At 38.8% G+C, this 12,760-nt stretch overlaps 1 protein-coding gene across 3 annotated transcripts in view; it reads left to right on the plus strand.

Annotated features, from left to right (window-relative positions):
* The window catches only part of LGR5 (leucine rich repeat containing G protein-coupled receptor 5), a 127,298-nt gene that overhangs the window by 95,967 nt on the left and 18,571 nt on the right, over positions 1-12,760 (plus strand). The window contains exons 5-8 of one of the 3 annotated variants that reach the window (XM_069490157.1): positions 5,610-5,825; positions 7,522-7,593; positions 10,364-10,432; positions 11,586-11,657. In XM_069490157.1, coding sequence (XP_069346258.1) covers positions 5,610-5,825; positions 7,522-7,593; positions 10,364-10,432; positions 11,586-11,657 — 429 coding nt within the window. The remainder of the gene's footprint in view (positions 1-5,609; positions 5,826-7,521; positions 7,594-10,363; positions 10,433-11,585; positions 11,658-12,760) is intronic. The other 2 variants (XM_069490158.1, XM_069490159.1) reach the window with 2 other exon arrangements.

Here is a 12,760-nt window from a genome sequence, read left to right on the forward strand (position 1 = left end):
AAAAATAAGCTCATTTGGGGAGGGGGAAGCATTTTCTGAACATAGCTTGATTTTTTGCCTGTTACCCTCTAGATCTTTGCCACATAGAATACATTGGTATTACAGAACTGCATTCACAGGAAATGTGTAGTTCTGTTTTATATTTATTTTGCATAATACTGGGTAACATTTATCCCTGGTTTTGGTCTCCATCTGCCTAGTTTCCCAGGCCAGAAGGCTAAATCACCATAGTTTCCATGCCTCCCTCTCTGGCCACATCTGGGGAGTCACCTATATCTGTCAGGCCCACTTATTTAATATCCCTCACATTAGGCCCTTCATCTCCATTTCCACACTTCCTTCAGGCACTCATCTTTCTCGCCCTGACGACTGCAGCTGCCTTGGTCATTTACTTTCTCACTAGTCCCTGCTTCACACTGCTCTTAGAGTGACCTTTCTACAGCACACCTATTCATGGGGCGTCTGGTCAGGAGGCAGAATGAAACCCCTACTCCAGAGAAACATTTTTATGCAAACCTTGAAGATTGTTTGGAGAGGGTGGGACATTCCTCCTAGGCAGACACCTTCTGGGAGTGAAGTTATCCAGACTTCAAACACTTAACCTTAGATAACTCAAAGTTATTCAAGCCTGTCGGGGTGAACTGGATGGTCTTGACCTGGTCCCTTTGGTGGCCTGGTCCCAGTGGTGAGACAACCCAAGGCCCATGAGAGACAGTCCCTTTGGCCAAGCAGTTTGAGCAGAAGAATGAGTCTCTTCAGCAAATGTGGTTTCCTCCAACCTCAAGTCCTCGCTTCAGAGAAGAAGTTAATTCAACATAAGCCCAAAAGTCATGACAAAACCATTTCTTCTCAGTCATAGCCCTCTGAGGAACATTATAGTCTCATACTTAATAAAAATTCTGTTCTTGCACCAGACATGGTCATATTTTTCCTCAGCCATGTTTTTGTCATTTATTTTTTCATGTTGACACTAGTCAAAACCTCAGCCATTTTACCCTTTTGGACCTCAGCTATCTTTTTGCTGATCTAACATAGGAGATGTACATCTTTTCTCTGTGAGGGGAACCTAGCTATAACAGTCAAAACATGTAGCATAGGACCAAGCATACAGACTAAAGGATGTATGTGGTAAGCAGAGAGCTGGCAGTTCTGCCAGTTTGTATGAGCAAAAAATGGAGATCTCCTATAGAGAGGTGTGAAATTACAAAGGGTTAGGAAACTTTGGGAAGAATAAAAGAAACTTTCAGAGGGAAAAAAATGATACCACTCCCCAAATGTGAAGATTTTCCTCAAACAATAAAGCCAATCATTTGTAAAAGGCTTTACTATTTACAAAAATAGTACACATTCATTTTCTCATTTAATTCCCACAGCAATTTTGTGACATATTGTGATTCTGCGATTGACCATCAGAGAAATAAATCAATAGGCCCCTAAATCTCAGAATTACTAAGTGATAGTCTTGACTTAAATTTGTTTCTTAAGTCTTCCCAGTTTACCATATACACATTATGTAGATGATTGCAGATGACATAGGAAGTAGGGTAAATTTTTGTTTTATCTATGATTTCACTATAAATTATAAGTAACAGACCACCACAAAAGATGCATAAAGTGGGTGCTATTTCCCATATAGTGATCACTTTTCTGATGGCATTTCAAGATCATAATTAAGAGATTTTCTTTGTCTGAATGAAGGTAAGGCCACTCCTATTGTTAAAGTATTTTATTTTGCTGTGCACAACTGCATTCAAGTTTTGGGACTACCTCTGCCACAATTTTGATAGATGCTTAAATGCCAAGTTCATCACTGGAAACTTTCTCTGAGAATGTGTCGCCTATCACATCACCACTCCTCCTTTGCCTTCAGAATGAAGATATATTCAGTAATGCATTAGGAACAAAACTATTTGCCCTGTTGCATAAAGAGTGTGTGTGTGTGTGTGTGTGTGTGTGTAAAGATATATACATACACACACATAGCAATAACATTAATGGCTGAAAAATAAGGATAACTTCTGTTAAGTCTAATTACAGATACCACTTAATTATTTCTATTGTGAGGGTTGAAAGAAATACCCTACCTTTCTCAGAATTGAAATTCACTGACAATCTAGTACTCATTTTAGCCAACTTTTGCTTAAGCGAAATATGAGTTTACCTCTTTTTTTTCCTGAATGGTTTCAATTGTCAAAAGACAAAAAAAAAAAAAGTTAACCGGCTTCAGATAGTAATATTTAAAATCATTGAGGTGCTCTTTATATTTACAAAGCCTGTTGCTTTATTTTCTTAAATCATAAAACAGCCCTGTAAGATAGAGAGGAATTATCCCCATTTTACAGATGTGATAGCTGAGGCCTATTTACTTGGCCATGGCCAATCAGCTTGTATAGTTGTCTTCAACCTGGTACTTCCCATCCCAAATCTCTGCATTAATTCACAGATACTGACGTGCCTACACACACATACACCCTTTGTGACTCACACAAAATAGAAATAAAGAAACATGGAGCTATATAATGTAGTGGGGTTTTTTGCTGCTGATAATGTCTATTATTGAACCATATTTTCTATGTATGTGTTTTCTTGCACTGTATAGTGATGTTTATTTTATACCCCGCTGCTTAAATATTGCATTTTCCAAGCATATGAATAGGGAATGTTCAGCTGCCTGAAAAGACCAGATTGACATAATATGAACTCTTTGTTTACTCACTGAATAAGCACAACTTGTACCCTGTCAGCTTCTTTGTCCACAGTCTTAACCTTGCTCTGTAAGAACCACCTGTACGAATGACTGGATAATTAATTCCATCTTCTGGTTTAGCCTTGGGATCTTCTGTTAAGATTTAATCAGATATAGAAGCAGAGAGTAGAACGGTGGTTTCCAGGGGATGGGGGTGGAGGTGGGTGTTGAATGAGGAGATGTTGGTGAAAGGATACAAAGTTTCAGTTAGACAGGATGACTAAATTCTAAAGATCTAGTGTACAGCATGGTGACTACAGTTAATAATAATGTATTATATACTTGAAAATTGCTAAGAGATTAGATCTTAAATGTTCTCACTACAAAAAAATGAGAAATATGTGAGTGATGGATATGTTAATTAGCTTTATTTAATCATTTTGCAATGTAAACATCTATCAAAACATCACATTGTATGCCATAAATATATGCGATTTTTATTTGTCAATTATATCTTTATAAAGCTGGAGGAGGAAACTAAATCAGATAACACCTTTGAGTGTGAACAACATGCCACTCCCATTCTGGGCCACTGAAGCCAGGTGGATATGGACTCTAAAACGCTGCATTTAGAAGGAGTATCATTTATTGAGAGCTTCTTAGATGAAGAAATTTTTTAGTAGAGAGACTTTTTAATGCTGTACTCAGGACATCTGTTAGCCTGTGCTGTTGAGTATTAGGTCTGGAAATATTAGCATTTAGAGTGTTAGGACTCTGAAGAATTGCTCTAACTCATTTCATTTCAGATAGCAAATTGTATAAGATAACAGTGTGGAGGCCAGAGTACATCTTTTTTTCTGGGGGCAAAAAAGTGATTCATAAAAGAGATCTGTCCTGAGAAATGGACTTACTAACATTGGGAACTGATACCAGGATCACTTCAAGACACAGCAGAAACTTTGGTAGCAACTTACAATACCAAAGATGAGCCTATGCCTTGATGCTGAGAGAGCCTTCTCCATAAATCTACCCTAACATTTGCACTGAATCTTAAGGTTTGTCATTTTCAAGACTTTTAGAAGCCACTTACAGTTTCAATATATAAGCAATTGGCAATAATCAGACAATACATTAACTAAAACGTGGAAGATCATATTATAAATTCTCCATTTTTTAATAAGCACAATAGTTAAGAAGCATCTACAAATATCTGCTTTACTTCTAGTCAAACAAAAACAATCACCTCCTCGTCCTCTGATGAAATTTACCTTAATTGAACATAGGCCCAGCATGTTGCTGCTGCAGAAAGGGAGAAGAGGTGGTGTTGAGTTTTCCTAAATATTTCCAGCTCCGTTTGTTGACAGAAGCTTGACATGTTTGGAAGCGGTGTTTCTGTTGCCCTACAGTGAAAGTTGTTCTACTGGAAATTTAATTGTGAATGGGCTACAACACCCAAATCTTAAAATTGGTTCCAAGTAACTTTATCTCACTTATTATCAGAAGTTGGCCCAGGGCCCTTCAGGCGTCATTGTTCCCATTCAATCAGTAGCAGTAGGAACCAGAGGATGACTAGACACAAAGTGACCAAAAGTGAGGAAGCTGCTTTCCATGGAGATTAGCTCCCTACCAACAGAGAATTCTATTTCTAAATTGTTTAAATTTGGTTTTCAGGGGATTATTTTGTGATCCTGCTGTGCTTCCTGCATCTGTTTAGTGTTAGATGCTTCCGAAAACATTTTTCAAAATCCACTCATGATTTTCTAATCCTTCCTAATACTTGGACTGCTTAAAATGCAACTCTTCTTTTTGTTAATCCTAGCTTTGAACGCGCAAATATCAGAGTCTTAAAGACAAATTGGGAAAAAGTGGTGAGGGCTGTTGGAAACATAGCTTGAGCGACGGTGGTTCTATTGTTCGTGCAACCTACAGAAAATTGCAAACTATGTGAGTTTTGTCACTTCCATAAGAAAAGTTAAGGCATTTTAATTACAGCCACTGTTTATGTTGGATTGAGGTAAAATAAATGTATTGCACTCCCTCTGCTGGCTCTGAAGCTGCAACAGCTCATTAACCAGACCTATTTTTAGATGTATTTCCCCATTTAAAAAAAGAAAAGGAGAAAAAATGGAATGTGGAAAAAGGAAGCAAAACCTGGAAAGCTGTTAATTTTTTTTTCTTCTGGGACAGGGTCTCGCTCTTTCACCCAGACTGAAGTGCAGTGGCACAATTACAACTCACTGCAGCCTCCGACTCCTGGGCTCAAATGGTCCTTCCACCTTGGCCTCCTAAAGTGCTAGAATTACTGGCGTGAGCCACCACGCCCAGACTGTTAATTTTATTATTCATTTAAAATGTCAGAAAAACAAACATCTGCCTGACACAAATGGTTAGGATGAGCAAGAAACCTAGCAGTTTTGAGGCTTTTCAGCGCTGTATTAGAAAAAGGACGGGGGAGGGCTGCCTCTGCTCTCCCTGAGGGTTATCTCTGACAGTTTTTAATAATTATTTCAGTTCCTGTAAATACTGAAATAATCTTTTCCCAGAGCTTACTGAATAAACTAGTGGATTAGTAAATTTAATATGTTTAAAACAGTCCAGGACAGCAAAGGCATTCACTTGGCTTGGGGTAGGAGGGAGGAAGAAGATGTCTATCTGCTAGAAAGGAAAGCTAAAAGATCATCACGCTGCAACTTTATACCCCAGGGGAGGCCACCTCCATGCATGAAAGCAGTTAGCCACAACCCTGGAAGAGAATCTTAGCACCATGGAATGTTGGAGCCGGGGGACCTAAGTTCTGCCCATGAGTGAGGAGGAGAGCCCATCAGGAGAGGAAAAACTTCCAGACACTGGGAGTCTTCCTACAGTGTCGATCTTCTGCCTGGGCTTTGCTCCCTCATCCATTCTTGCTTTCTTCTTCACACAGGAGACTGGATGCCAATCACATCAGCTACGTGCCCCCGAGCTGCTTCAGTGGCCTACATTCCCTGAGGCACCTGTGGCTGGATGACAACGCTTTGACAGAAATCCCTGTCCAGGCTTTCAGAAGTTTATCGGCATTGCAGGCCATGACCTTGGCCCTGAACAAAATACACCACATACCAGACTATGCCTTTGGAAACCTCTCCAGCTTGGTAGTTCTGTAAGTTTTATTGATTTTGCTCTCTCTTTTAACAGTTTCCAAATTCCCTGTAAGAGCTTGGCCTTAAAATTGCTGCCCCTTCAAAGCATAAATGGGACATTTTAAGGGAGGAAACCCCTTGGGCCCCTCCCCAAAATGACTCATAAATATTACAGTTGTGTAAATGACTTAACATTTATTGAGCACCTGCTAACTGCCACGCACCACTGGGTATACAAAGATAATAAAATATGATCTCTGCCTTAGGGGAGTCCATTGTATATTGTACAAGTAATCACCACACTGTACAATTAATACGGTGCCTAAGTTAATAAAGATTCCTTATTTTTTTAATAATAAATGGTAATTCAGGTCAAATTGAAAGATGCTCTCTTATTTAATAAGAACTTCTCGAACCCTTACCAAGGGAAAGAAGTGAGAACAAACCCTTGACAGTGAGTTATGCATTTACACAGCTTTTTTCCCAGTTTGTCTAGATTTTATTATTTTAGTAAATCAAAATGATTCCCAGTAAGCAATAGTTTGGAAAATAATCTGTCTTCTTTAAGAATGTAGCAATATTCCTCCACATGTGTAACGTAATAGCCAGTCAACGAGGAGGTGTCTTCTCACTATTTCTCCCATTGCTTCATGCCTGCCCACCGACCCACAGCTGCCTTCAACCATTCTGCTTTATTACTTGATTACATGTCTGTCTCTTGCACTGTAGTATGTGCTCCTTTGAGGGCTGACCAATATCTTATTCATCTTTTTACGTTCCCCTCAATCCCCTTCCTCGTATGTTGCTTGTACAAGATCCTCAATGAACATCACATAGATCTCACCTAAACCAGAATGTATTTATTAGAACAAAAATCTTAGTCTGAAAGGAAAAGAAATTTTTGGTGATATTAACAAATTTCTATACTGAATTTCAAATACAAAGATGATGCCACTGACCCAGCAGAAGCTGGCTATGTGCTTCAATTTTCTTCCTCCACGAGAGGGACTTACAGAGATCCATCCATCCAGCTATTCTTTTTCACCCTGTCCTCCTTAAGCCCATTTTCCAAAATCCCCTTGGGAGTTGGTCCAGTTTTCGGTTATACACACAGCTGTTCTCACTGGCTCTGACCTAACTGACTTACCAGTTGAGCGAAAGAGGATAATTATACACATTAAAACTGTGTCAAGATAACTAATCTCCTTGGCCAGCCAAAAAATCTGATCATCATTCCCTGTGGCTGAAATCGTTTCCTGTTGACCTGTGGTCCCACACTGGGCATGTAGCCATTATATGCATTCAGCTTTAATAGAAAATGCGTTTAATACACCTAGGACCTTCCCTCTATCCTCCATGTCTCAATGGTCAGTATCTCTGCTTAACATCCTACATCCCAAACCATGCTGAATAACCTATGCTGGAAAATATGCTGGAAAACCTGAATTTACTTATATCGATCATGTTGATCATATTTTTATACACACCCTGATATCGCAAACCCAAAAGGTAAAATTGTGACTGTCTTAAATCCTATGGTATAGAATCATCTGCAGTATGACTGATGGGGAATCTAGCCTTTTTTATAAAATGTTCATTTATATAATACATGCATTCTTTAGTATAACTTTCTTTGGATTTAAGCAATCAAAATGTTGTGCCTAAATTTGCTATGTGCACTGTGTCCTCATGACTGTCTGTAATGTTCTCCTGCAGACATCTCCATAACAATAGAATCCACTCCCTGGGAAAGAAATGCTTTGATGGGCTCCACAGCCTAGAGACTTTGTGAGTTGACCTTTTGTTTGTTTCCCTTTTTTCAGTGTTTTCATGAATATTCTGAAGGAATCGCAATACCCTTAAAGCCAAACTTGCTGTTTGGTTTGGTTAATTGCCTGAGCTTTAAACAGACATTTATAGTGGCTTTATCTTATGCACACATACACACACACACACACACACACACCCCCTACAGAGATCAACAATAAACCTGAGATTTTATTTTAATCTAATGAGAGTAATAAATTAGAATCATTATGAGTTAAATGAGATGTTCTCTGCTGAGCAGTGACTGTTTGCTTAGGAATGTGTTTTCTCTGTCAAGGATCAATTCTGTGTTGTCACTCAGGCTCACTATTCATGAGTCTGGTACTCCCTGCCGAAGGAGAGGAGGCAGACTAGGCAAATGCTTGTGTCTTCAATCTGAAATGAACTGGCAACTCTTTAGGAAACAGTGAAGTTTCATGCTAAAGCAAGACAAAAGACTAGAAAGTAATAATAGTTACCATTTATTGAGTATATCTATAATGAAATATTACAGTGAGTGCTCGGCCTACATTGTTTCGATTACTTCTTACAACCATCCTATGAGAGCAGCTATTACTATCTTATTTTAGGCTCTAGTGAGGTTTAGTTATTTTACCAACAGAACGTAACTAGTCAGTAGCAGAATTGAGATTTGCTTCCTTTTCTAGTCTGATTCTGAGATACATATTTACCACTATATACTTCTTCCAAAGAATAGGTCAAAAATTCAGTTCCTAATTGGTACCTATAGTAAAAATAGAGTCCAGCCAGCTGACCATATCCTACACACTCTCCCAGAGCCAAGGTAGAGGTTCTTGAGTGCCACACCAGGGCCCCAGCCTTTTCCCAGGGAGGGAGCTGCTCTTCATTGCCCTGTTGAGCGAGAGAGGTGTAATGAGGTGGGGTGACAGGCAGAGAGGGTCCTGAGTGTGCTGGAAGAGAAGGGTGGTTGCAGCCATGCCCCCATCTCCACCCCCATGTTTTTAATACTCAAGTGCAATAAACCACACAGGGCACTGGATTTGCAATGCTGGCTGTGATCAGAAGTGCAGAAGGAGAGGACCAAAGACCACTTCTCCTGTGGTCCTGGGGCTCATTGTTCATTTGCATACAGAGTTTAGCAATTTGTAGATGATCAATTTAGCTCCTAACCAGGTCTAGAGGTCCACTAATTTCCTGAGGGACCATCTGTTAATGATCTTATAGACAATGAGCACTAACAGCTCTTTTTCCAGGGTTAAGTCACTCTGTGTCTCCTCAGGTGCCAAAGATGAACTTGTCCAGGCAGGCCCTTGATGTCAACTTAATGACATAAACAAGCAGCTCCCATCAGCTGCTAGGAAAAATTAGAAATTCTCTCATCTACACAGGGCTGGGCTGGGGAATCTTAGCAATGGAAATCACCTTCCAGTCCTTTAGAACACGACAACAGGAAGAAAAAACAAGATGGACTTTGATGGGTATTTCCATAAAAAGTCTTTCTTTTTTCCCCATGTTTGGGATTAGGACTGAGGATTGCATACAAATACCATAGAGCAAAACATTTCAGGGCAAAATTCATGTGAGTCTTATTGTCTCCCCTCCCCACATCTTGCCCAGGGCTACAGAGGATAAGTAAATTCGTTATTCCCAACTTCTTCCTTTTCCTCACTAGAAATCCAAGTAATTTATAAGGGCCCAAACCTCATTTAATCAAAACAGAGCATCTGGAGAGATTTACAAACAGGAAGAAAATTTATGTCCACAAAAGACACACGTTTCCTGCCTGCAGTATAGCTTAAGGATGGTTTGTGCCAGACAAGTAGGAATCTTGATTCATGTTTAACTCAGTCAAATTACCTCTCGCTTAAAATTAAATAGCAATTCTTCTTTACAGAGGTGATTCTAACCACATCTGATTGCTTGACTAAAAGGTTTTCCTGCATCATCTGGGAAATCTACCTTGCCAGAGACTAGGGGGCAGTTACTTTTTCATAGGAGGATGTAGATACAAGGTGGAGTAAGTCTGTCAAATGCTTGTGAGTAATGAAATTGAGAAGCCAATTGTGTCATAACAGAGAGAGTAACTGATGATTTGAGACTGGTCATTCCATCCCTGTGCATGAGGGATAATAGAGCTTCGCCACACAGATCAAGGAAAACATCATACTTCTGATCTGAATCCTTTGTGACCCTGAGGAAATTCTAGACCAGATGTCCTTCCTGAGACTACCCTGTATCACATAAACCTCTCCAGAAGCAGATCTCATGCAGGACTTCAGGTTGGGAGATATAGGTACTCTATGGGAGTCAGGGACAACGCAGCCCTCCAAGATGTCCTGTCTACAAGAGGGTGAAGGGGGAAACGAGAAGGGGGTTGTGATCCAGGAGCCCTGAGGAGGGCAAATACAAGCTGGCAACCTAGTAAGCCAGGTTCAGAGGAAGAGCTCCATCAGCAAGCTGTCAACACCTGCCTAAGCATCCCTCCTACTTGGAAGTTAAGGCCACTGCATGTGCCCTCCCTTTTTAAAATGCCCCAGTGCCATTGAGCCTTGAGTCAGAAATTTCTCACGATCAGTCTAATGATCTTAATGCAGATACTTGTGGAGTGTTAGTTGTCAGAAAGCCAAGAAAATCTCTCTCCATAAAGAACAGGAATGAGAACTTTCCTCAGTGATATGGGTGGATTGGAATAGCGTGTTAATTTCCTTGTAAATATAGTGTATATGAATTTTTAAATGAAAAACTGAAAATACTATTTACTCATTTTCAGAGATTTAAATTATAATAACCTTGATGAATTCCCCACTGCAATTAGGACACTCTCCAACCTTAAAGAACTGTAAGTATTTAGGACAATTTTAATGAGAGAACTTTATTCTTTGTGAATTTATTTTAAAATGTGTGATTATTGTCTACATTGTACATAATATGACTTGCTAAAATATGTTTAAAGTTTATACAAATAATGGTTAAATGCCCTTAAAATATATTTTAATTGATTCTATCACCACAAATATCAAAGGTAACATTTTTTGTTTATGATGGGTTTCTCTATTATATATATAAAAAATATTAATATATATATTTCTCTAAGCCATATTCTTTTCTCTTTTCCGAAGCCATACATACTCCCCCAACATTTACATACTTTATAAGATTTGTAGTAGAACTATAATGAAATTAGTTATTTGCTGAGCATTTCTAAAAACCTGAACATTTCTAGGTTACATAAGTCTGAATTAGGTGAATAAAATTTTATGTGCCTAGTAAAGTACTAGACGCTTTCACATACATTACAGTTGACCCTTGAACAGCACAGGGGTTGAGGTCCCAACCCCTGCACAGTCAAAACTGCACCTATAACTGGGCAGTCTTCATTGCAGAGGGTTGGGCAGCCCAAAGACTACCACTCACCTCATACAGCCACCGGCCCAGATAAAACCCAAAGAGCACTGACTGCTCCTCTGCTATTCAGACGTTAACATCAACAGATGAGAATCAGTTTGTTACTACAGACTCACTGAGCCGGGGCACCTTCCTTCGAGTCAGGAAATTTTGTCCTCATAAGGAGATTACTTAAATCTCTACTTCACTGAAGCTTAATTTTCTCTCCTCCTAGCTTCAAATGGGGTCACGAGGAGTGATCATAATCCTCTCTCCAAAGATAGCTCCCATTCTCTCAGGCTGTTTGTACGATGATGCTCTATTGGATGTTAACAGATGGATTTCCTTTTTATAACATTAGATTATAAGTTTCCATGAAGTGCAGTTATTATTTTCAGATTCTTTCTTCCTCTTTCAAGATGACAGCATGTGATTTCTTTTTTTCCTAGAGAGTAAATAAGGGCATGTAAGTTTCAAGATGCAGAGAGGAATTTAACCTTGTTCTCTGGTTACTAAACATGCTGATTATTGCCATGGGGGTGGGGGAAACTATTAAATAATTTTACCCCACCCATGATTTTCTATAAACTGTTTTTCTCTCTTTCTAGAGGATTTCATAGCAACAATATCAGGTCGATACCTGAAAAAGCATTTGTAGGCAACCCTTCTCTTATTACAATGTAAGTGACCATAATGCTTTTTGGTTTTTCCATCCTAAAATACATAGTGTATATGGCACTTTTAAATATAATACAATGAATATTCTATATTTGCCTGAGTTTTATCTCAATGGAAGAATTTATACGAAAGGTGTATATGGATGTGTTTTTCCAAGTTTTAGCTGAATATCAACATAATATAAAAGATTCTTTTTTAGGATCTGATGTGCAGTGCACTATGCTTAGTATCTTCAGATGCCTTGTCTCATTTCACAATAATTTTGTGAAATGCTTTTGGTTATCTCTGTTTTCTATGGAATAAAACTGATTTTTAGAACATTAATGTCAAAGCCGCATAGTTATTCAGAACTTAAACATAAGTATACTAGAAACATAAATTATTATATACAATTGATGGTAGAGAGGTTTTATACTGTTTTGTACTAAGTTGCTATTTCCATTCATTACAAGCCCAAGTATTGAGTCACATTTATACAAACTAGGATGTAATTCTAGAAGGTACATATGTTGTGGAAAGGTGTATATGAGGATTTATATGCCATAAAAGAATAAAACAGAGCTACAACTACAAAGTATAGGTGATTTTATGTTTCACATTTAGAACAGACAGAAGATTGATGATATACAGATATGTAGGAAGATGGAGATACATAAGCATTAGGCTGGCTCTTAGTTAAAAGACACCTGTCCAAGGCAAGGTTGGGGCACAGTATTGGCCTGGGGTCATGGATGAGAGGTCTCAAATATGGAGGAAGAGAGTAAAAACAACTGTGGAATGTGACTCAGGGGCACTTCATGGCAGATGTTGGTCCTGTGCCAACTTGATTGAAAAGCTTTCTGGAACCATGTGGCATTTGTCACAAATAAGCTGGGATCCCAATTAGCATTGACAACTAGAAGAAAAAAAAAGCTATTCATTGTTTCTGAAATGTTCTGGCAATATTTTGGCAAACTAAGTGTTTTAAAGTGTATTGACAATAAACATTAGTCCTCATTAGAGAGTATTTACATATTAAGTGGTTGGCAAACAGCCTTTGCTCCACTTTCTGTAGCCACAGGACTGGTTTTTAATCACTCTTTTGATATGCTAATACCCCCTGAGG

The sequence above is a fragment of the Eulemur rufifrons genome, chromosome 16 (genome assembly GCF_041146395.1).
Source record: "Eulemur rufifrons isolate Redbay chromosome 16, OSU_ERuf_1, whole genome shotgun sequence".
Lineage (NCBI taxonomy): Eukaryota > Metazoa > Chordata > Mammalia > Primates > Lemuridae > Eulemur > Eulemur rufifrons.